This window comes from Styela clava, chromosome 14 (genome assembly GCF_964204865.1).
Source record: "Styela clava chromosome 14, kaStyClav1.hap1.2, whole genome shotgun sequence".
Classification (NCBI taxonomy): Eukaryota; Metazoa; Chordata; class Ascidiacea; order Stolidobranchia; family Styelidae; genus Styela; species Styela clava.
In genome coordinates, this window is record NC_135263.1 from 16,857,577 (window position 1) to 16,883,905 (window position 26,329).

General features: G+C 33.7%; 2 protein-coding genes across 2 annotated transcripts in view; one reads left to right on the forward strand and one right to left on the reverse strand.

The window, feature by feature from the left end:
* LOC120340574 (1-phosphatidylinositol 4,5-bisphosphate phosphodiesterase gamma-1-like) overlaps window positions 1-8,334 on the forward strand; it is a 29,473-nt gene extending 21,139 nt beyond the window's left edge. The window contains exons 26-32 of the mRNA XM_039408868.2: window positions 678-890; window positions 1,331-1,479; window positions 2,006-2,120; window positions 3,033-3,191; window positions 3,421-3,509; window positions 4,227-4,399; window positions 4,776-8,334. Coding sequence (XP_039264802.2) covers window positions 678-890; window positions 1,331-1,479; window positions 2,006-2,120; window positions 3,033-3,191; window positions 3,421-3,509; window positions 4,227-4,399; window positions 4,776-4,800 — 923 coding nt within the window. The 3' untranslated portion in view covers window positions 4,801-8,334. The remainder of the gene's footprint in view (window positions 1-677; window positions 891-1,330; window positions 1,480-2,005; window positions 2,121-3,032; window positions 3,192-3,420; window positions 3,510-4,226; window positions 4,400-4,775) is intronic.
* A 1,911-nt stretch (window positions 8,335-10,245) lies between these two features.
* LOC120340803 (pro-neuregulin-2, membrane-bound isoform-like) lies at window positions 10,246-14,433 on the reverse strand. The gene is made up of 2 exons (XM_039409172.2): window positions 13,971-14,433; window positions 10,246-12,145 (listed from the first exon to the last, which is right to left on the reverse strand). The coding sequence occupies exons 1-2, from the start codon at window positions 14,141-14,143 to the stop codon at window positions 11,032-11,034; spliced, it is 1,287 nt and encodes a 428-aa protein (XP_039265106.2). The 5' UTR covers window positions 14,144-14,433; the 3' UTR covers window positions 10,246-11,031.
* Window positions 14,434-26,329: the final 11,896 nt, after the last annotated feature.

Sequence of the window (26,329 nt, forward strand, 5' to 3'; positions counted from 1 at the left end):
TGTTGGTCATTTACAGCTTCCACCACCACCAAGTACGTGCATCCCAAACAACTGGCTGACTATTTCCATACTCGACGTGAACTAGTAACCGGATGTGGTTCGCAAAATAAGCAACATCATCGTCCTCTCCCTCCGAATTATATGAAATTCTTATACTATTCTTTGATTTCACTTTTATCAGTTTATTTCTATTTGGAATATTTTAAATCCACCATACAGTGGCTTACGATGTATACAAAATGGAATAATAATTTGAATTTTTGTCCCTATAAAAGTAATGTTAATTTGAATTTTATTAAATTTTTGCCCAGAAAATGATTCCTAAATTTTCTGTTCTGGCTAAAATCTGTTAATGAATGTCAGCTATCATATATTTGAAATATACCAACTTTTAACTGACTGATCATCGCAGTTTACACATCTCAAGTTCAAATTCCATGCCCACCACCTCAACCTGGGTGTACTAAATTGGGTATGCAATTCCAAACTGGAAGGATTCTGGTCCTTCCAAAATTATTATCTCCTTACGTATCAATGGATACTTGCACAGTGCTTTGGTCAGAGCACAAATGGTGTGAAATAAGCGTAGTAGAAAAAGGACATCATTTACTGTGATTAGCGCCGCCTGATCTTCGAATACTGGCATTTTAGTTACATTTACCATTCTATTTCAACAGTTACCTGTTCTTCCTCGGAGATGTCGTCTTTTCCTGAACAGAGGGCTACAGGGTTTTCCTGCAAAGAAAAGGCCGCAATGTTTATTTCATACAACAACAAACAGTTTTCCAGAGTTTATCCGAAAGGAACAAGAGTGGATTCATCAAACTACAATCCAATTCCTTTATGGAATTGTGGATCTCAGCTTGTGGCGCTCAACTTTCAGACTTGTGGTATGTGTCAAAAGTACTGTAAAACATGATCTGTGGCAAATTTTTTAAAAATTCAAATTGTAAATTATAATTTCAAGGAAAAAGGGCAAATTTTCATGATAAAAAGATTAAAATTAAATTTTTATAAAGCATAGATTTACCAATTGTACCAAAAATGAAAACAATTTATTCAATACTCAAATTTATTTAATACTCTGTTTGAGTACAATTCTAGCCAAAAGGTTTTGGTATTCTAAAACGCATTGTTCAAAATTGGTGCCTGCTCCAGAAAATGTTCCAATTTAGTTCTGTTATTTTGGTGGGGTCACATGTACTATTTTAAATTTCTAAAAGCTTATAAAGCTTTCTGTCTAATAGTAAGTTGAATTTGTCTTTTCTGTTGATTGGTGAACTTTTCATATCTTACATTGTCATAAATGCAATAAAATTTCTTATTACAGACAGAGCAATGCAATTGAATGAAGCCAGATTTGAACAGAATGGTAGATGTGGTTTTGTACCGAAGCCAAATTATTTTCTAGAGAAAGATTTCAATCCTTTTCTGAAAAATACATCAACTTTCGCTGATCATTTAAGAATTTATCTTCAAGTAAGTCTTTATCTTAATTAAGAACTTGTTAGTTTATTTTGAAGATACTATAAAAGGACTGTGTTCTTTTGAACTTTCTTTGCTTTGAGCAAATATCTTTGAAAAAATACTTGTTTCGTTGAACAACTACTAACCATATAAGATATTGTTTGTAATGTTGCATTATTTAGGACGGTGCTTTCCGGACACTTACTACCGTAATACAAATCGTGACACATTGGACAGAAAATTTAATCTTACTATCGTTTGGTTGTGAGTTGTGACAAGGAAAAGTTTTTCAATATATTCATATTGAATGTGTTATGTTAGCTTTCTTGTTCACATAAATCATCATAACGTTGCTGAATGACCGATATAGCTAATCCTACTTGTCTCTCAAGCTCTGTTTTGACAGATTTGACAAGTTCTAAACTTGGGCAGAAAAGAAGTAATTTTTTAGAAAAAGGGATATATATATTCGTGAGACACTTGAATTTATCTCATGATGGACTAATTTAGACATTTTCCAAATTTTTGTTTTCTATAGATTATTGGTGCAAGGCATTTGCCAAAATCTGGCCGAGGACTTGCTTGTCCATTTGTTGAGATTGAAATTATTGGATGCGATTTTGACAATCAGAAGGTTAAAACACCAAAGAAAGGTAAGTTCAAGCTATCTTGGTTAAGCAGTTATTTAAAACCAACTGGGTCATGACTTCGTTTAAGGTCCTCTCAACATGCCAGCATCACTAAGTATTCATATTTTTATATCGTAATTGTCAGTAGAAGGGGGAACGCTACAAATTCATTCATTTTGGAGAGATTGGATTCATTGTGCAAATATGTTTTGATAAGAAAGAATCTGTCATATTAATCTTAGGGAGAGGAAATCTGGTAAGGTGACTTAACCATGTGGCGAATTGTCCGGTTACTTATCCATGTCAGGTATGGGAATAGTTGACCAGTTATTTTATTCAAATGCAAGGGGTTGAGGGTGGAGGAAGCGGTAACTGACCAGTAGTTGCATGACCCACCCTACGGCGACGAGATGTACAGCAGTTGTGTCGCACATAATTTTCCCCATCATGATTTAAACCCACAAACCCACACACAGTAATCAGAAATGTGATGGTGAGTGTGTTCCAAACACTTAGCATGATGGGCGAACAGGTGTTAGGAAGACTATTACTTTGATAATTGTTTATTATCTCACACTCGAGTTACGGTGAATTTGATATATTGGCTTTCAGAAAAGTCTCTTGCTCAAACAATTTATTCCTAAAATATGAGAATATTTTGTTACATTCAAGTTGATTTTTCAGGAGCTACTTCAACGCAAAATACCTTATACTTTAACATATTATTTGAAACACAATGCTTGTAGGTGTAACAAAAGGATTTTAGGATGTATATATTCTATGTTAGTATAGTTTTGAAAGTTGTTTTTGTTGTAAATTAGTGGTTCCGTCATAAGGATTTCTTGCATAGATAATAACATGGTTTTTCATGTTTATAGTCATTTCAACCATTCCCAGGCTATCATCGCCTAATTGAACATTTCATATTATTTGCAGATGACAATGGTCTGAATCCAATCTTCAAAGAATCCTATGAGTTTACAATTCTTAATCCTCCTCTTGCTTTCATGAAATTCACTGTATATGATCAAGATATGTTTGGAGAACCCAATTTTCTTGCTCAGTCCACAGTTCCAGTACCTTGTATTAAACCAGGTAACAGCATTACCCATTTCCTTATTCTAAACTAGATCAATCAGTGGCTTAGTGATTAAGGCGTTGGACTCATTTATGTTGGCATCAGATGCCAAAATCTACGGTTCAAATCCCACACCAACTCACCCAGGGTAGAAGTTCAGGTTGTGCGCCATTTTGGTGCGCATACTTCAGGAGGTCCGAATAATGTCTACTTTGTACTCTCTTTTAAAAAGCTTTTTACATTCAGGTTTTCGATCAGTTCCATTGAAAAATCTCTACAGTGAAGAAATTGAACTTGCTTCTTTATTAGTTCACATTGATATTCTTAACTTGAAGGTAATTGATTATATAATATGTTTATTTTTGAAGGATATTGTTGGTTTAGCTGCAACCAGCTCAGTTGCTTAATTGAAAATAACCAAATCGGATTTGCAGATTGCTATTTGAATGATTGAATGCTGTGCTCAGTACTGGATTATGTATTTCGTATTGTTCAGGATTTGATAACTTTGTTTTTGTGTCTTAAAATTTGACTTCAGTTTTGTACAGGGTGACCATATAAAACAGAACCCATAAATTAATAATTTAACTTTATTTGACACTTGAACTTCTGATTGTGTATGATTGTACACTGAAGTTTCAGTAATCTAGGACGCTTTGCACAACATGTATTATCTTTCTAGAATATGTTCCTAATGACCTGGGTTCTCTTTTTTTGGAGGTTACTTTGCAGTGTTGTGTTTATCCTAAGGCTAGTTAGGGTTCCTGGTTCGAACTTGGGTACAAAACCCACCATTTTTCTTAAGTTTTTTTTTTTTGAAATTAGTGAATAGATAACAAAATTTACGACCTAAGGACACTTAAAAATGTTTGATGTTGTTAATGGAATCCACAAGGAATTCTTCAGTTCCATGCCTCCACCTCACCAAGGGTGTAATGAATTGGGTTGGCAAAGCCGAGCTAGGGAGATTTCTATCCCTCTAAATAATGAATAGCTCCTTATATATTGTATAAAAATGAAATTGACAAAATTTTTACAATTTCAAAAACTAGAAAGAGGACGAGGAAAAATACAATTACGTTGAAGAACTTCGTAGAACAAGTCGGGATTATCAACAAAAGTTAATGATGTTGGATCCGAAAAGCAAACAATATGATCTTATACAAAGACAATTATGTGAGATTCAAAAACAAATTTTCACCACGACGGAAAGAATGAAAGAAAGGTTTGTATGACACAATCAAGCATGGGCCATTGATGGAGTGTGACACACAATTCATCTGTGGCACATACCTTACAATTGACGTTTTAGTAAATGATTTTCACTTCATTATAACTATAATACGTAACATTAGCAGCATTACCAAGTTTTTTGATGTGTAGAAAGTTGGTTATCAGGACTTTTATTTATGTTTGTTGTTCATATTATTATTTATATTAATAATAGACTAAAAAGCAGGCAGAGGTAAGGGGTAAAAATTTTTGCAACATGCTGGCAATAGATGGTTTTTGCTGTGATTCAAGAGGGGAATACCCTTGTTTTTGATTCATTTTTCATTCAAATTTTGTAATATTATCCTTTTTTGTTTTATTAATTCCAGGAACTTCGAACAATTCAAGAAATAAAATGATAATATCACTCACAACTGAAGAATAATTCAACGCATTCATTTAAATTTACTGAAATTGCTAGTTATTGCTAGTTCCAACTTCCAATTTATTTGCTTATAGACTTATCGTACTACAATCATTTCAGCTTTGGATTAAACCAATCTTATGTTCAAGTTAATTCTTTGCCAAGCTTGTTTTCTTTTAGATTTCACCTTGTTTATGCTATTCATCACTAACCCATAGTTGGTGTGATAGTATACAATGAAGTACTTAATTTTCGATACAAGTAGAGTATTATAAAAGCAAATCAGTTTGTACTTTTGTCTTGAAATTATGTCCACCAATGTCATAGACCCTTTTGATTGGTTGTTGATTTCTTTTTCGGTTCGTATTGCACATTCCACTCATTTTTGCAATTTTATGTACTTATGAAATATGCATGTAAGGGTTCCAAGAAGACTGCTATATCTAAATTAGTATGCGGTACTATCTTATATACGTGGTATGTCATCGCCACCATTGTATTTAGTCCAAAGTAATTTGTTTTTTTGTGACCGGATGAGAGTGTTCTATCTTGTATGAAGTAATCTTTAATGTGTTCTGATCATAGTATTCTCACAAATCATCTTCAATTCTTTTTATTGTTTGGTATTGTTTATTGTATTTTCAAAATTTAATTGTATGCAATTTGTATGGTATTGTGACATTTTGAAAAATTTTCTCCAATTAGTTTGTTTCCAACTCCTCATCGAGAGAGGGGGGAGAATGATAAAACCACCCGAGCTGTGGAGTTTAAGGCAGTTCAAGTGAAATGCAATTGTAAGAAGTACTTGCTATATTTATTCATTTATATCAATATAATAATAATATGGCCTATAATAATGAAGCCGTAAATTGTGAAAACAACTTCCAATAAAATAGTAACCGTATTGTATTCAGTGGTAAATACTTTTCATATATTCTTATTTTGGTTCAGGGAAATGTCATGAAATTTACATGACCCCTGTAAAAATGGAAATTTATCTGACATCTTTCCATAGAGTCTAATTAAATAGGCACTCCCAAGTTATAATTATGCACTTATTGATTCCTATATTTCACTGTTCCAATTAAACCTCTTCTGACATATCTCATAATCAAACAACTGTTCTTCAGACAACTTATTATCCATCCAACATAGATGATTTAGTCAAAAACTAATGGTGTTATCGTTTGAAAACCTCTCCTTTATACGTCAGGTGTAATTTTTTTCTTAACATTCAAATCTCACAATCCATCATTGCTGTACTAAACCACCACTAACTTCTAAGTTTTGTTTTTCCTATCTGTTCTAATTCTTCATTTATTGATTATTGTTGTTGTTAGCTTTTCTTCAATTTGTGTTCTTTGTATTAGGGAATTGCAGTTTAATTTATGCATGATACTTTGCAGTAGATGGCCGTTTATTCCAAGTTTTTTGTAAACGCTGCTCACCAAACAGAAGAAATGCACTGCAGTATGCGCAATTATATTACTTGCTAGAATGTGTTTGTCAAATATGAAATAACTATGGTCATTTGTGAAATTATATTTAAAATTATTTGTTATTTGTTTTGCTTTCAGCAAATGGGTTAAATTTTTCATCTTCAAATAAATACTATTATATATAGTAGTGGGTGACCCCCAAATGACAGAGCCATAAATTTTTTAAAAACTTCCGCGAAAATGAAGAACATGCAATTAACACTTGAACTTCTGCATGTGTATATTTATGCCCAAAAGTTCCAGTAATCTAGGATTCTTGCGCAAAAGTTATATTCTCTCTATAAAATGATCCAGGTTTTGTTTTTGGGTCACCGTGTGAAAAATTTATGCCAATTTTTACATTCCTAACTTTTAAGGGAATGGTTTAAAAAAATAAAGATTTATTCTAAACTGCTCGGAATGAGCATAAGGTTCAGCAATTTATCGATTATTTCTTCCAGCTCCATTTAGCAAATTCACAAGAATATTGGTAATTGTAATGGATTAGTTTCCCCACCTTGAATTAAAGCTTTGGTATGCTTATATTTGACCATAAATGAAATGGACAACTCTTGTAGTTCTTCATAATTTCCATTGTAGGTATTCAAGATTTTCCAATATTTACTCAATATAGTCCATATTTAAGGGATTTGTACCAATTTATATTTTCATACCTATTATAAGTAGTTTAATATGTTATAAGTATAGTCATTATAAACCACATCAAATGATATGAAATTGTAATTTTGTTTGCTGACTTATCTCAAATACGTTTTACATTTCTATTCCTGACTCTATCCTTTTAGAACTTTTCATAATTTTGGAGCTGTACAACATAATATGGAAACCTAAGGGACTCTAGAACATGTGTAGGTCCAGTTTTTCGCTTTCTATTGTTAATTGTACTTGGTTTCACATACCGGCATTTATTTTCTTCTGATAACAATTTTCCTTTGATTAATCCGTCATTCCGTATTCAAGCACAGTGTTCGTTTTTTCGTGTTATTTTCCTAATTCTATTACTATCATTTAATTTATCTTCATTTTTCTCAGTGTACTTGATTTTCATTTAGAAGGAATTATGATGTCATATGATAACAAGTCTTTAAAAGAAGGTTGAAAGAATTATTTCCTGAAATCAATGAAACTTATTATTTCTATGCAAAAAAAAAATGTCATGTCATGTTGTCCGAGTCAAGTCCACTGTCCTTATATTATGACTAATTTGATATAACTAGTATTCTTCGACAGCACTCCACTGTCTGCGATTTTATGTCTTCTTCAAGTGTGAATCGGAATATCGACTATTTGGACATATGAGTATATCTTAATTGTTCTTTATAAATTCTTTTTTACAAGTGTATGTCTCCATATATCAATATATAGTTTACTTTCTTCTCTGTGAAAATGAACATCGCCACTTCCCTATGATTAACACTAGTATGGTCCATTTATTAGATGAATCTTTGTGAGGTGACAATTTTGTATCTATAGTGTCCAAATATACCCACATGACTTTCTGAAGTTCACACATCTTGTTTTATGCTGTTTATTAAATTCAAGTGTGTTCGTAATCCAAAGAATTGCACGTACTTCAACTTATTCAGATTTGCATATCACAGCAAGAATGATTTTGATTTGTATCTAATTCATCATTTGCCATTGGAGTCGATTATTTCATGATATTATGGGTCGTTTATTAACAAATTTGCTTTTCTCGGTTTCCAGTGTATTGGCGAGTACTTCAATTCATACTTAAATATGCACAGCTGGTAAGAACTAACTATTTCTACATATTCGATTACTGATATTTTTTGTTGTATGTATTTACTTTTAGGACACAATATTTCAATATTCGGTAGTAAATCTTCTTCAGTGCCTCCTCTAAGGTTCGACAGAGTTTTCTGTTTTTGTTCTTTACGAAAGACTCATGCATGAAGCACCAGAGAGAAATATTTATAATTATTCAACTAATTATATCACTGGCATTACTATAATATATTATTCTACTGCTGTATTTTCAAATCATAATTTGTTGTCATGTGCCATTTGTCTTTAAATCGTTGTGGGCAGGGAAGAGTTAGTAGTTGTCTAGTCGTTTTGCGATCATCTTCATTTGCAATCATGATAACACTGCTACAAAGAAACAACACCTATTTTTAAATTTGTAAAATTTATTTCTAATTTGCTATCAAATGTGACCAAAAAGTACTGACATGAGTAGGGCTGGGGATAGTTACCCTTAGATGGTTAACGATTAAGGTTTATTTTGACCGCTAACTGACATTTCTGGTACAAATCACCTTTGTACTTAACAATTTAGGCGCTCCCGTATGGGGCGTATTATGCGAACCAAGATGGCGGACACCGGAATATAGTACGTGTACCTGGTTGGGGTTAGGCCATCATTTTATTCCAATTGTCCTCTTTTTAGTTCTATTACGAGTTCGGGGACTATCCAAATGACACCCGTAGTATTTGGACCTGAAATTATAGCCTAACCTGGTCTATCTACATTCCGGTGTCCGCCATATTGGTTCACATACCACAGGAGTACCACAATTTCTTCAAAAAAAGTAGAAAATAATTCAAGACCAGTATTGCTTATTATGAAAATTGAATAAAATGATAAGTTCAGAATCAGTTACCCTTCAGAATGTATTGCCCATAGTTTTATCGCAGAATCGATTCGATGGCGCACTACCTGAACATAGTATGTGTATCAGGTTAGGGTTATCAAAGCGTCGTTTTTATTTATGATATCTCAATGCATCAAACAGTGAAAGTTTTGTCCCATAAATGGCATTTAATAACGGAATCGGTTTCATTAAAATACCTCCATATGTCCGAAATACGCTGCATATCTCTCGATTCCTGGATAGCCTCGACCAGGATAACATCGCGAGAAATTGCTTTGGAACTATTGGGACGTAACAAGATCAAATTATAACTTATTATGTCAAACGCCACGCTGTGGTTAACGGTCAAAGTGTTTCTCCTGAAATTGTAATCCCTGGTCATGAGGTTATATAGTCATGCATTGAAATGCATATTTTGATGTAATACAATTCATACTAGGTCAAGTATAAATACCGGAATAGTGACTATTCCTTGTTTCATTAAATTATGAATATTATAGGTACCAGCGGGTATGTCATCCGCTCAGTGGTGTCGAGAAATACAAGAAATCTGTAGTAAATGATGGGGCAGCCAGTTCCCCGATGACATACGTATTCCCCTTAAGCGGCAACCGCCAAAATGTATGATCCATCTTGAAACGTAAAAGCTAGCTTGTCATGGGTATATAAAATCGATTTGCGTTTGAAGTATATCTATCTGTATTTACTCATTTGGCACGAAATGTACATATGGATCGTTTCGATATTATGTTGTTGGTATTTTTCTTGTTGTGAAAAATCACTTTACTCATTAGCTACTCGACCAATTGCTATGAAATTTAGTGGTTTAGGATTGTAATTTTCGCTATGTGGCTATTACTTTTATTTATTTCAGTACGTTTTGTGGGCTCTAGGTGATTCTCTTTTCGCTTACCGTACAGTAGTCTGGGTACGGCGAGGTAGGCGACTGCTTTGCTTTGGCTTTCGTGTCCATATTATATTTAAGCATACTGGGTCGAGTAACCGAGAGTGAAACGGACTACAAAAACTTTTCTCATTGTCACATGACTTCAACAACAGTCCGCGGAGAATTTAGCGTCAAAATATTTGGCCAGTCCGGATGAGCATCTAGCTTACAATAAAGTGGTAGATGTAGTTAACTATTAGCTTTTCACAAAAGAGGACTTAATCCGCCAACGCTATTTTTTATTTGTAATGTACAATTCTTTTCAAATTTAATTATTTAGCTATACCTTATCGCTTTTGTGTACCTAACTCATCCCGCACGTGTGCCGTCGACTGGACTTTTCAGCAAATATCAAATGACCACGTATTATGATCTATTGTAATTTATTAAAAATATTTTGAGACAAAATAAGAAAAACGGATCTTCTCCTGTCAACGTAATAATCTTTATAATGGCAACGTAAATATGGCAGACACTTGAAATAAATTAGTTACTTGGAGTTGTTATTTATTAGAGATAGAAAAGAATAATATATTTAGCCATACGTAAGTCATCATGTCATATAATTGTGTTCTACACCGGCGTATGGGCTAGATTTACAGTGGATTTCGATCTTGTCGGTCAAATATGTCGTTCCGTTATCTTCAAAAATTAGACAAAAAATCACACAAAATCCAAAACAACATTGATGTTATGTATAATCTTCTAAATGGTCATGGTAATTTCCTTGTAAGTGTTCGCCTTCTGACATTGTTAAGAAAACGTAGAAACCGCTTAACCACAATGTTTTTTTAGAAGGTATAAGCATTTCCAAATCGCTCTCTTGTCCAAGAGATGATCCGTATAATACCATAAACGCATGAAGCATAACTTATATAAATAAATAAATAACAATATATTAAACAGTAGCGAATAAAAATAAAAAGTCCAATAGCAGCAAATACGTCGGGAGGCGCTGTATTTCGAGTGAACCTAAAACGTTTTTTTTTTAATTCTACTCATTCAGTCTAAATCAGTTGGGACAATTCTCTGAAACGCATATTTCAAAAAACAAGTATAGTAAATTCTCCACTTTTCTGGCACATAATTCTACTTTTTCTGTCCGTCAAAATCTGTCAAACTTTTTCATTGTATTCCAAAGGAATATTATGCTTCGGATTAAATCTGTGGGCTGTTATGTCCATTCATTTTAAGTTCTCTGTCCGAAAAATTTAGGCTTTTGAACCTTTGTCGCTGACTACGTATTGAACCGTTATCGCCATTCATTTCGTAGCTTAAGATCACTTTGTTTGTTTTTTCCGGGGAAATATTTAAATCAGAATTGACTTTTAATGGCGTAATTTCTCCATTTTCCGTTTCTAGTTGGGAACTACATGTTGTCGAATTGTAACTTTTCTTCCTACGAAATCGCACAAATGCAATTACTACAATAGTGCATACGAGAGTTGCAACAACGAGGGCAGATATTACTGCAACGAGAGCTATTCTCAGTTCATAAACTTGTTTGTGGAGCGCTTTCTCGTTACTTGAAACTGCCTCGACATCAGGCACTGTAGCGTCTCCACATCTAGCTCCCTTGTATCCAGGCTTGCATTCACAAAATATTTCTTTTGGAAATCCTCTCACGGCATTGCATTTTGCGCCATGTTGACAATAATGGGCAGCAGAGGAAGGACACGGTTCGAAGGCTTCTGATAAAGAGCCAACAGCAAGACGAGTTTTTAGCTGCACCGTTTCTCCTCCAGCGTTTTTCGCCACGCATGAGTAAATTCCCGAATGCATTCTGTGCGCGTGAAAGACAACAAGATCGCTTGTACCTGATCGTAAGCTTGGGCCTCGTACAAAAACTCCATTTGCTGCATAAACTTCACCGCCCTCTTCTTCGATGTCAACGCTGTCTTTCAGCCAACGAATCTCGGTGATACGCGATCTAGATTTTACTCTGCATCTCAAAAAAGAATTCATTTCTGGAAAAAGCTGGATAACAGGTGGCAAAACATCACTTGATATCGTCATGCTGCAATTATTTTCCGGTAATTCGCACATCATGTCCCAAAGTTGTTCTCGATGTCCTCGCTTTTTAAGAGAAAGGGGGGCGAGTTTGGCATTAAATAAGTTAGGCTCGCCAGTTTTTTGTAACAGGAGCATGTATTTTTCTTTAAATGTAAGTTCGTCAAAACATTCTTTCATATCAGCATTCTTGTTGACATACAAAGCGGCCCCATCTTTCAATCCACCATTATGAATGGTCCAAGTGTGAGTGACAGTGAATCTAACATAAAAAGATAATCGTGATCAGATATTGCAAATATAGACGCAAGAACCGTTAACGACTGTTTTCTTTGCACGATTAAAGAACGTCTCACCACATATTATAAAATTGGTTTCAGCTATTTCTTATAATAGAAAGCCGTCTTATTCAACATTAAAAGATGAGGCACGTTTGCAGTCACGCTTGACGACAATTTCAAAATACGTTATTTATGAATATCAAACACATTTATGATATTGGACATGAAAGTTCACTCCTTAGAAAGTATACTTGACATTAGCATGTATTGAATACAATGTATCGTGAAATTTTAAGAAGAAAAATGTTTTCAGAAAAACGAGATGAAATCTAAGCAATAAAACAATTAGCACTATTTGGGAGATGGGTCACGGTGCGTCATAAAATTTATAGCGTGTTACACATGTTAGATAATCACCCCGACAGATTGATCATCGAATAACCTCTGATTCATCCTTTGATGGGTTCCGTCGATATTTCTATTTCATCTTGTCGTTATCGCAATTTTTATGAATAATTTTTATTTATTTGGCGAGACTTTGCATATAATTTCATTGCTACTTGTTGTTGACACCTAGTGAATTTCCCATGGGCTTTCAATTCAATTTCAATCGGATAAAACTTTGAATCTGAATACCAGGAGTATGCCAGGAGTCAATATAATTACTAATCAGGGTAGAATATTGTTTCTGAATATAACTCATGTCGATCAAAAATCTTCAATTATCACGATCGTATGTATGTATGCCTTTGTACCCCCTCCGAGTTGCATCCAATACACCCCCTTCAGTTACCAAGTCATTATGTCAAATAACTTCAAACATTTTGAACCCTAGGTTAGAAGTTCATGACAAACGTATGATGATTTTGTCAGACCAAACCAATATAAGGCAACACTTAATATACAATCAGAAAATTAGATATTCCAAAATTCAATTTTGTACCCTATAGGTCGCTTTCGTTATGTAGAGTAAAATAAAATGCATCGTTATCCTCCTAGCTTGCACAATTTTATTTATCCGGTTTTAAATGAATGTAAATAAATTCTAATTATACCTCAAATAGGTATATATTCTTATTTGACGTAATGTGGGAATTAAGTAAATATTAACAGCCGCCAGTCCAAAAAGACGTTGTCATTAAGTTTGATGACATTTTGGAAACGCGGACATTTCAATAGAGATAACGATCATATTTTATAGATTCGAGATTTGGTTCAAATTACTAGAGTGTTACGTGATTGTACTACTTGAATAAATGCACCATCTCTATTTGGGAGTCAGGTAGAGAGAACACCCCCTATATCGCAAACTCGTAAGTTGTACGTCTACACCTTCGTTACACATAATATCCACCAATGTAAATTCCATGGGCTAGTTTAAATGAAACGACATTGTGTAAGGGATATTTTTGGTAGCTAACGATACTTTCTTATCTTTTATATATTTGTTATGATGCTTGCCCTATGAGGGCCGAGTTACCGGCGCTTTTATTCATATCGTTTCATATATTTACTTGAATAAAATACTTGATAAATAATAATTTTGAAGATAAAAATTGTGTAGCAAACGGATAAAACGCGATTTGAAATTAATTATAATTGTAAATGCCCATTGAATTAAATATTATTTTTTTTTGTCATTGAAATCAGGAAACATTCCTGTGCAGATGAAATCCTAAAGTCTATTTATTTGATTTCTTACCTCACTTGTTAAGTCACACGAAATCACGAATGTGCACAAGCAAATTTTACCTTTAAAGGACAGAATAATAAAAGTTTAGTAACAATTGCCAATAGTATATTTACCTGAATTTTTCATCGGACATTGATACGTATTTCCCTTCTAAAAGTATATCATCTGCCCCCAAGGTTTGGATTTCATTCACGTATCTTGCAATAGTTCTAGAGGAAGTACAGCTATCTCTGCTGACTGCGATTGCCGCTTGAAAGAACAGTGAGAGCACTATAACGTTGTACATTATTTGAGTGAAAACTCGAAAATATAATATTTTTTGAAACGGTTGATTATGTCTTCGATGCGATGTCGGCACTAATACTATACTGATTTGCGAAAGTTTAGCGCTTATAATGTACACATAGATCCTCGGCGGTTTCCGAGAACAATAGTAGAAAGAAGGCGCGGGTGTACTACGTCATAAAACTGAGTGCGCTGAAATGCTCAGATACCCTCTTTTAAGCTATTATGAGCGTGGATGCGTGCCCCTTTTCTCCTTCTCACATCCGATAATAGCGTAGCGTAAGATCATATTTTATGGGTGACGATTACGTAAACTTTGCGTAACGTTAACTTTCAAAGTGAAATGCAGTATGAAATACTGAATGATTCATTGCACCTGCAAGGTGTTTTATTAAGTTGTTACTTATTTATTTACGAATTTATGTTGTATTTTTCTACACCATATTACTTACAATAAGGTGAAGTAGCGCAAAATAGCCCAGCGTCCTAATTCCGGAACAACTCAAGTGTTTACCAACCTGTTCTAGAGTGTCAAGAATGTCATGAATAAAAGACATTTAATTCAAAAATTACCAGTTTATTTTTATATTCCGAATTTGCCAGAATCGAAATAAGAATATTTTTGCTAAGTCACCCTACTATGTCGACACAATAATTGGAAGATCGTAGTTATTATAAATGAACATTGCATCACGTGTTGTGTATAGTGCCAACATTCTCAGATAACAAATGAAAGAAAAACACATTTTCCAAAAGCTCCGTATTCCACGCAATCTCTCAAAACACCCTCGCTAAAAACATACATGGTTTACTTTATATGAATCGAAAACTCTGAGAATATTTATGAAGCAATTTCTATTTGATAGAAATGTGTTATTTTTCAATTTACTTCAATAACTTTTTCTGACGATGTTTTTCCTAAACTTTCAAAAACAACAACAAGAATAAACTGTTATAGAATAAAGACCACGAAAATCGTAACATGAAAACTTGTCTAAACGGTGAATGTGTATTGATTGCTGTAATGAATGTTTAAAATTTACGCAATCGGCTCAATAATTTATTTTGATAGTATTCTAGGTTTGTTTTATGATATTCTGTTGGTTTTATGAGTAGCAATAAAAATTTAACGCGTCATGAAGAGTCAAATGGGACGGTAATGTATGTGTTCGAAAAGTGATGTAATCGCGGAACTGCCTGACTACAACACAAATTGTCTCTAAAGCACTTACAAGAAGGAATTCTGAAACAGTCTCGAGTTGCACCAGCGACTTACGACATAGCCACGTATCAGATTAGAGTGTAATGTTTGTTTGCCATTAGTGAAAGACGATATAAAAAACATTGTCGGAAATGTGTTCAATCGTTGGTGGTAAAAAAATTCCCAGCTATCAAATATTTATATAGAAATATTCTAATGACTACGCAAACTAATCCCGGCATAGCCTTTATTCGATGCCGAAAGCACGTGTTTAAAGTAAACATGAGCAACGCAGAAAATGTGTTATTTCGACCTTGTGAAGCCGGTCCTCAAATAATGGAATAGACGGTAAACGATGCGTTGAGCGACTCAATGTTGCCGCTGATATCACCGAAAAATCGGGAAATGTACCATTCACGCATTTTACTTTTTTCCGTTCAAATTAATAGTATGATATTTCTGTTATTTTATTTTCAAATACAAAACTGCGATTTTGAGGAAGAGTAGAACAAAATAAAAAGTTGCTAACAAGCAAAAAATGTATACATCCACCTGTTTTACCAGGATAATAAAATTTGTTTCGAATATGAGTCATTTGCACCTTTTTGAAACTGAAACTTGCAAATTACACAAAGAGAAAATGAAATAATAGTGATGAATAATATTAGAGAGCCAACCTGTGCATTAAGATGATTTACAATCTATAGATATCGATAATATTTCCGGTGTTCACCTGTTTCAGAATGATTTTTAAATACTTGTTCAGCAGCTGAAGGTCAAGAAGGTCTGTCTCATCAAATTGTGATTTCGACGCCATTCGGGAAAAATAGTCACCTACTTGATCGTGAACCCTACCCCACAATACGCGCATTCAAGTAATGCCAAGATCTATTATCGATTACTCAAAGACTACAAAACGTTGACGCACATAGACGTAGTCTGTGGTTTGCAGATTCAAGGATTCTACAAGTTTTGTCATCGTCTACAAAGAAGATTATTCAACGCGCTAGTGCTTGGGATTATCAAGTATTTTACAATGACTGATTTCCGTCTGTTAGACCATAGTCATCGAATTTCAAAGACATACTCTGAGCAATACACACAATTCAAATATTGTTTTGTTTGATAGATGACGGGTATTTTCAATAAAAGAAAATATATCAATCTACGGATGCAGAATTGTCTTCATTTATTTGCTGAAAGGTCTACCCAAACAGAACGAGAAACCGAAAAAGACCGAAAACTACTGAATTGCTTATAGAATTGCGATGTGATTTTATTGGGCATGTGATAGGGTAGATATTAGCAGTGAAGACCACCCACAATTCAATTTACTTCATTATCCATCAAAAGTCAGTGACTGTGAAGAATTTAAATACGGGCATCAAGTTTGATCGTAAAGAAGCGAGTGAGATGGTTTTCCATCACAGCAATTGCAAGATAAATATATTCAGCTAGTTTCGTCTATTTTTGTTCTACCAGTTGAGAATTGACCCATTATTCAACGTCTACTATGAACTATTTCTCTTTAATTAAAAGACTGTTTTTTTTAGAGTCGTGGCATAATATGATTTTGGGGTCACGGACTTTGCACTCTTTGTGAATGACTGAAACATACGTGATGTCATTCACCCCACCCACAGAATGAGGGCCCAATGATTGAAACTTGAAAAAAAATAAATTTAAAATCATATAATACATACCTTTAGTTAACGTGAGCATAAAGCATAAATTTTCGATATTAACACCTTTTCAGTAACTATTTAAAAAAAAAATTGCCGAAATGAGGTCTCCAGGACAACACAACATTATAAAAGGTACTTGAGCATGGGCATTCTCATTTTTGAATAAAATTAAATAATGAATCTGTTGTCTACTTATTGCGACTTTGATTATTAGTGGGTATGAAGCAACTACAATTTCATTAGTATCTCAAGTTTCCCCTTCAACTTGAGGCAAGATTATGTTGTTACAGACACCGTAAATTCTAATGCATTATGATATTACCAAAAAATTTGACACCTGCACTTCGTGTTTCATATACGTCCACATAGTAGACGTACTAGTAGTGTAATAATTTGTATAATGTATGTCGCAAAGTTGAAACTTTCTTCGACAGTCCACACTTGTTACAAAAGAGTTTTGACCCACGTGTGGCTGGTTATTACCCGTCCCACCCACACACCCGAATGTGAAACTTTGTGTCCATTATATTATTTTTACGGGTAATTAACTCTAACCACCCACAAAATTATGGGCTTTGAATAATTTAAATATAGTCGTCTACTACTCCACAGTGGAAAGTCACTTTGATGATGCAACAGCCAATACTGTATTCCCCAGGTTTTTGTGAAATGTGTAACCTAAAATATGACAATACCAGTCAATGGTTGTGTTTCGTAACTATCAAGTCCCGCAGTACAATTTGAGGACAATATAGTTATTTTATAGGAACACGGCGCCAATGAAGCAAATAATGTCCGTGTACGACATAAGGTTTTATCGTAAATGTTGAAATGTTTGAAACTCAAATACCTTTGATTTAGCAATGTATAGCCGCCAGAGTTTGGCATTCCTTTGACCTTTTATAATAACCTTTTATAATAAAACATTACCTAACCACGAATCCAATAAAATATGTCATAGATTATCATTAAGGCAGAAATATGACGTCCGAGTTTAGTGTACTTAAAAGTCGCCCCAGACTACACCTTTTCCCGTAATTTTACCATTTTTATGTACGAATGCCGCAGAAAATTTTATTATACAACGTAATTGCTGTAAAATAGTTGATATATTCTCCTCAAGTACATAGGTATCATGAACTCATCCCAGAGAAACGTAAATTGTTGCCTCGACACGAGGAGATGGAAGTCAGGAATTCGAGACACTTTTTACGTGATGAAAGTGTAGGCTGACTATAAATACAGTTTATATAGCATCTATAATCACCTATCATCTTACGAAAATTCGTCATTCATCGTTATTATTTTTCTCTAAAAATGTTGTTTCAGTTAGATGACTTTAAAACTGATTCTCATTTCATAACATTACCGGAAATGTGGTTTGTAATCGCGCTTTTGAACTCGACATACATTTTTTATCCAGGTATTCATAGCGCGTACGTCACAAAATTGGAAAAAGGTGACCATATCTAGATAAAAGCCTTTAAGTAGATGAAAAGAATGGTATTGCATCATTTTCATTTACCTTGTCATGTTTTTAAATTTAAACGTCATTGTTTATTCAGATCGGGAATATCAACCAAAGACAATGGCATTCACGACAGTGGCGTCACGATGCAAAGTATTTTATAGTGAATAGGATGGAGAAATTTTTTAGAAGATAATTGAATAGTTTCTAGAGAGAAACATAAACCCGAAATGAGAATATTTGAAAAATGTTATTGACATTCTTTGTTAAGCAGGTTTGTATTGTTTATTCAAATGACTAAAAAATTGAAGAATCTCATATACGTATTTTTCAACCCAAATTTCTCTATCTTGTGATAGCACGCGTCGCGTAATATATATTACCACGCCCAAAGTAGAAAATGATTACACATAGAATGGATACAGTTCCAATCCATCGCTATTCAATTTATATGCCTTTCCCTCGAAACGAGTTCGATGAAATGACGCGATGTTCCACAATTACTATCGATTTGTGCAATTTAAATCTTTTTCATATCCGTTTCAGCCAATTATTTACAATATTCGCGTGAAATCTTTTGCTATTATAGGATATATTGCATAGGTGTGTTCAAACAGATTTTATCAATACTTGGTTCACTTCTAATAGTTTCGGTTTTATTTAGCATTTTGATATCAATAAAAGTTTAGTGTATTGTAAAATTTCTAAAAATATTTACGGGCCGTATATATTACCTGGCCGTACTCTCTCCCCGGTTTCAAATTATAAAGTATATAATGCCAATGCTAATTTTTTGAACCGATCTTCGCTTTCAATTTCATGATAGGTGGCAATTTTAGTTTACAGTTCACTTTGAGGACGTGACCTTGTTCCCAGCAATTTTCGTTGTAGAAAAAAAAACATTGGACCGAACAAAGGTTTTGAACAGTTTAACTAATTGCATATAGCTCAGATAAAACGGCATTTTTTGTAATACAGAAATAAATACTATTTCAAATATTTGATGCTGCCTACGCGCCGATTCACTACCCTCTGAGTGAAACGTGCAAAGGTGATGACGTCGAAGTTATTTTTACAAGTAGTCGTAAGGGTTCTATTAAATAAAAAAAAATTACTTTTCATGAGTAAGCTTTATTTCGTGGCACATTTCGATTACCAAAACCACATTAGGTCTTGCAAAAACACAAACATTTTTTCATAAAACATTTCATAAGATGCAAAAAAATTGTCATGCATGTGATCCAAATTTAAAAGATATACATTTACAAATTTCAGATCAGGTGGCTAAATAGGAGCGTGGTCAAGTCTGTACCGCATTAAATGCTGAGTTCTTAAATTGCATTTGGAATTCGAATAATTTTCAACACGTGACTGTGTTTCCATATTACGTTTATGCTAGCTGATAATTAGATACTTTCTTGTCGAGCGTTGAACTTTAATTGTATCGCGAGGGATTAGAATTTTTGTGTACAAAGCGTAGATATTTTTACTGCCATGGATGGCATATTTCAAATAATATCGACTAAAACCACATTCTTCAACTAATTTGTCTCTTTATAAGTGAGGGGTTAAAGCAGTTGAAATGCCTGTTTCTAAGAATTGATATGGTCGAATGATGCAAATAGTGTTTTGCTGATCGTCGATAAACCACACCCAAGTCTGAGAAATTATTCGAAATTCTTATTTCAAAACTCACAAGTTTGTTAGAAAATATTGTTCGGGCTCTCACAAGATTTTAAGTTTAATTCATATTCTGAATGGTTTGAATGACGATTTAGACTTATAATAAGAAAGAAAATATTTTATAATATATAAAGAGTTGACACTGTTGTTTCACAGCAAAATCAAATGGCAACTATACAATCAATTTTAATACTTGTCGATGTCAATCTCGTTCGGGTGATATTATTTTTGATCTCGTGTAGCAACGAGATAAATATTTATATTCCAACCCTGCAAATTGAGCCTAATTGGTGTAATTTTTGGTAAAACCTTTTCACATGACCAGTCAGTTTTTTATTAAATTCTACTACAAAGGCTTCTGTATAGCCAATATTGTTTGTTCTTCGAATGTGTGTGTCGCGCTTTTATTCATTCATTATATTCATTGCATAATAGATGGTAATACTGCTATCGTTGAATGTGTGATAAATACTTGAACAGTAGTGATATTTTAGTTGAAGACTTTTAATGCTAAATCTGTGTCTAAGGCTCACAATAACATGACCTCAATAATTCCGCCTATTGAAGTTGTTGCATTTTATTTTAACTATTTTCATAATCAAACTGCATAATAGTTCTTTTTAACATTCTTGAAGAATACTGAAGCGTAAATGCTCTATAACAGAGAAACGTAACGTGGCTGGATCCTCGATGACCTTCATGACCCAGCACATAAAACAATATTATCCAAAAATGTGGCTCTTATATTTAATATTGTATCATTTATATTTTATTATTTTTATTTAGTGTTCATTTTGTTTGTGAAATCGGAACTTTCTCTCCTCCCTCTTATTTATCCTAACCCAGTACCTCACAAACAATATTTCCCTGCATAAACAAATATAGATGATGGTTTCAAAAGATAAAAGTGACCGCATTATCAGTAAAATGTCTTCAAGTAAATCCCGAGACTTCAACATCATCCATTTGAATATTTATCGCCAAACACAAAATGCGTTTGATTGAAATGCGTTAATTATTGAAATCTAATCAGATATACCTATATAGGTCATAAAATACGAATACCGCGTATATTGCAAAACATTTCAAATAGGTCGATATACTTTCAAGCAGGCATTCGTGTTGATTGTAGATGCGAATTGACGTCAAATTCTTGTTTACGTAAACGTAAAGTTACAATGCTTCTGGGTCAAAACGATTCCCCAAGTGAGTACAATCTTGTGCTGGTTTGAGAGCCCAAATAAAGCGGAAAACTGTGAAAATGAAGTATATTTTCTCCATTTTTAGTACATTAGATGTTAGAATTTATTAAATCTTGCCAAAATGCGACGCGACACATAAATCACCTAATGTTAGTTTTTCATATGAGTTTGCAATTCTCATCATTTCATTTCAATGTACCCCAGTTTCAATTTGCTGCATTTTTCCGGCGTACATAATCGATATTAAAAACGTCTTGCTTGAATTTTGAATATAATACTTTTATAATAATGGCAAAGCGGTTCTTTTTTGGTGTATTCCAATTGTGTAATGAATTGTTGTACGTAAATTTCCTTCAGAAAACGAATTTATAAATAAAACATGATTAATAAAATACGTCAAATACTTTTATATCAATATAGCATCTATTCAATTTTGTAATATCATATCTAATTCATATTCATAAGTGTAACTCACTTTCTTATTTTAGAAATAAAAGTCGATAACGCTATTTTACCAAGTCGCATATCAGTATTAAGGAGAATTTTCAAATAATGCAATTTAATACCTGGAAATACACTGCGAAAGTTTCATAATGATTTTGTTCATTTGGAATTAGTGGGAGAAAATCCCGAACAATTTTGTCTTCATCCATATTTGAAGAGGATTTTTTTTAGTGTGTTTGTTCAGATTATGGGTGTGACGTCATGTTATAGAAAAACGGAGTTTAATATTCTTTTGTTTGAATTGTGACGTCATCAGTATTGCGCCACATCAAGAACAGTAGATTTTATCTATAATCTATAGCAAAGTACATCGCATGATTTGTGTGTAGTGCGTGCTCAATACACGTGCCAGTATGGTCTAGATGCGATATCGGATAACATTCATGCTGGAACAATTTAGAATCAGATTCAAATGCGAAACGTTTATCTTACGCGGAGATATACGGTATTATAATTTCATTTACATAAAGAATCCACTTCATGATATAATAAAATTTATATTGAATAACGCAAAAAAATAGATTCGAATACTGACCATGGCCAACTAACGATAATAAAATAACGCTCTGCTAGGTCACGCTCACACGCCCAAAATAAAACACCGCTAAGGTTTAGCGACGAAAGCTCTAAATCAAACAGTGTTATTCTAATCTTGTCATCTACTGGTAAAAAATAAGCAGCCAAATCCACATATATGGCACTGGAAATGCTTTATGTAAATGTTAATATATATATTGTTGATTTGCAAGGCGTATAGAGTCGAGGCAAAATGAAGGCGTGTCCAGTGATACTATTATAATGTAAATATCGCGTTATTTGTTTTGCTACCGCATTTGACGGTTCACGAAGTGTGTATTGTAACCATAAGCAGATTAGTAACAAAACTTTGAACTGTTTATCATTGGAACTGCCACATATTTCTTGAAACAATGCTTCTGCTTGGGAATGTAGGAACTGATTTCGCAGATAAATTCAAATACTTAAAATGTTATAGTTACCGTTTTCAAATATTTACTTTGGAACGATTAAGTTACATTGGGCATATACTGTATAGAAAAACAGTCTTTCTGAACTGTCAAACGTATATTACAAATATGGAGCCTATTGCTCACGTTTTTAAAGATATTCCCGAAATGAAAAATGTTGGAAATTTAGATATTGTTTACACAGATTTCTTAGTCGCTAACGGCATAATGCGTGTCCGAGAGTTCAAAAGCCAATTGTAACGAGCCACATATGTTTTCATTGAATATGAGTATCCAAATACAACCAATCGAAAATGTGATGGTTAAATCAGATGGATCGCATTCAATTGAAAAACTTATCAACAATCCTTTCGTTTGATATCTTGACAATGGGTGTAAGCTGCAATTGTACCCCTAACTAGTCTTACCTACGCACATATTTCTTGGGGTTATGACATTTACGCTACTTATACGTAATGATTAATATTGAATTACAGGGAGTATTCTCGTCCAACTAAAAGTAAATATACCATGCTGTGCGTCCATCTATGGCAAATTATCATATTTACCACAGGCAATGATCTGTTAAATTAGGCACAAATTTATATGGGATTAGAGTGCAAAATCAATTAAAATTTCCGGGCCCCGAATGGTTGTTTTTTCGTCCAGTGAATGATGGACGCAGACTATGTCATCTGCAAATTGTGTCACGGAAATTCTATAGCATTATGTGTTCTCACGCATTGGAACATTTAGTTTTATTGTGGAAGGAATATATTAAACTGAATTTTGGTGCAGAATTTTAACCAGGAATAATCAAAAATTTGTTAAATCTGTATGCCCCTACATTTAAAGCAGATTTAAATTCAACTTCAAGCAAATATTTTTGTCAAGCAAAAGGAATCCGATAATGGGGTTTTCTTCCTTACAGCAGTGGTTACTAAGGATATTACAATCACGGCGTGACAAAACACTCACATAATAATAACAAAGAGTTGAGTAGGTGTACTTATCAGATTGTTATAAGACACCGATGGAATTCACTTCATTAGATGTGGACGCGGACAAATATGTTTAGTGGACACAGTAATCAACGGAATATTCATGTCGATCAAAAACTACATTACGAAAGAAGTCGTCAGCGTGTTGATACAAGCCATTCAATAAGATGATAGTAATACGGGTTTCAAAATTCATGGGCTACATATCACCCGATCGAGTACGCTTCGTAGTATGTTCGGCCATCGCTCTACCTAATCTCTTTCCAGATATAAATTCCAGGAAACGCAATTTTCCCCATAGCTTTGTCCAAACAGAGAATTTTGAATATTTTGATACAGTGAATGTAAACCAATAATGTCTTTATTGCCAATGCTATCCAATAAAAAACAAAGGTGTGACGCAAGATTCTTTGAAATTTTATACATGCCAGACTTCTTTGGAAGGTGTGTTCAGGCGTTGTTATTTGACATATTGCGTCACCGTTTGTTGTGGACACCGGATTGAATATCCGAATCTACAGATTATGGCACGGAAGGCTGCAAAATACTAATTGTTCTTAGCAACGCTGTTCAGTAGAACACATACCTTACGATTCTTTTGTACTATGCGTAGCGTACCGCAATGAAAAAATATTTTAAAATAAAATAAGTTCTTTCGGTATATATATATATGAATAAACTAAAACAAAATTACATTTATATTGTTTATTACCGAATCTTACAGTAAACTCAATACAACAGCACGTAATGTTTAAAATAATGTCAAATTTTCCCAGATGACATGTTATTGTGACACGATCATTTCATTCCACGATAAAGAAATATTTGTGATCGAAAGCTAAGTTGCAGACAATCTGCCGACGAGATGATTAACGAATGAATTATGTAAAAATATCACCAACGATATATTTTGTAATGATTCATCAGACGAAAATTTCGATTTAAATTCAACAAGGGTTTGTCATTCAAACCAAAGAAATAACGCATTCGCATTTCAGGTCTAATCGCATATTCGTTGATTTTCCCAAGAGGTGACCATTGTGATTTTATTACCACAGCGGCACCAAGTGGCCATTTAAGTGACTAAGATGATCATAGTAGGATGGAATTATACTACATCTTCCTTCTGTTCATAACTCGGTTTTATATATATAATTGAACTTGATACAAAAAAGGGTTGGTTCGGATGTATATAATTTTTACTATCCGGATAACGGATATATCCGTATATTTCGTATTTTAACTATCCGGCTGCCAATTGTTAGACGATCAATTTTATGAGATTTCTGTGGTGAATTGATCAAAAATCACGACACAGTTTTATAAATATATATATACAAACGAAAAACGAACAAAATCACAGTTGAAAACATGAAAAAAATGTTCGTGTACAAAAAAATTCAGACACAGATTAAGTAATACTGGACTCTACTATTTTTACGCCTGAATATTGTGAGAAAACTCTTCGAAATTCAAACTAGTTTATTCCAGCATAAACGGCGTTCCTTCAATACACTGCAGAAAGTAAATGTCACACTCGACCAAAAGGCAACAGAATCAGAAACTCGTGAATCGCACGTACCGCAGTGTAGGCCTAAGTTATATATATGTCTGTGGGAGCACAATGCACCAGATGAGACTTAAAATCAAAATGTACCATCCAGCCGCACCAGAATACAAAAAAATCCAAATGTGGGATAGGACATAGCCCAGGGGTCGGTAACGTTTTCTTTCCAGTGTGCCAATTTGTAAAATTCAATGTCAAAGTATACGTTTGCGTGCCAATGAAAAAATTGCGTTATTCAATCAGACATGAGAACAACACAAATTGACGTAAATATCTGGGATAATTGGCACTACGTAAAGTTATTTGTTTAAATCAGTGCTTCCCAATCTTTCAGTTCGCGACCCACTTTTATTGCTAATTTTTCTATGCGACCCACAATGAGATGTTAATATATATATATATATATGGAAAAAGAAACAAAGTATCACCACCACGCAATTTATTATTAAATGCGAAACTTGAGTTTGCATATTGAATATTATCAGATCAAGTCGAAGGTTGTTTTGGCTCACAGTCATTTTCTGCCTTAATGAAACCACATTTGATGTAATCATAGTCATATTTTCTCACTACAACTTTTCGAGTTTTCTTTATTTCGTTACTTTTAATTTTCAAAAAATTATCTATGTTGCGTCTTACAAGAATCAAACAAAGTTATGGTGTTAAAATAAAGTATATTAACCCTGTTTAGTAAATATATATATATTTGAAATGCGACTCATTGCATTTAAGATTATTATCAATTACATAAATCGGCTTCTTTGCTACTGTCTACACGAGTTCAACAAATTACTTGTCTGTCGAGTAGCCTACCTTTAATTTCCAACATGTAGGGGCGCACTGAAATTATTGGCGGTCGCGACTTTCTGGCTGGAAAGCACTCGTTTAAATGTACTTCACTAAATTTCACG

Bases quoted from the DNA above. Each gene is read 5' to 3' on its own strand.
- LOC120340803 (XM_039409172.2), bottom strand. From the start codon at position 14,143: ATGTACAACGTTATAGTGCTCTCACTGTTCTTTCAAGCGGCAATCGCA. The intron at 12,146-13,970 runs GTAAATATACTA...TTTTTATGTTAG, and splicing joins ATGTCCGATGAAAAATTCAG to ATTCACTGTCACTCACACTT.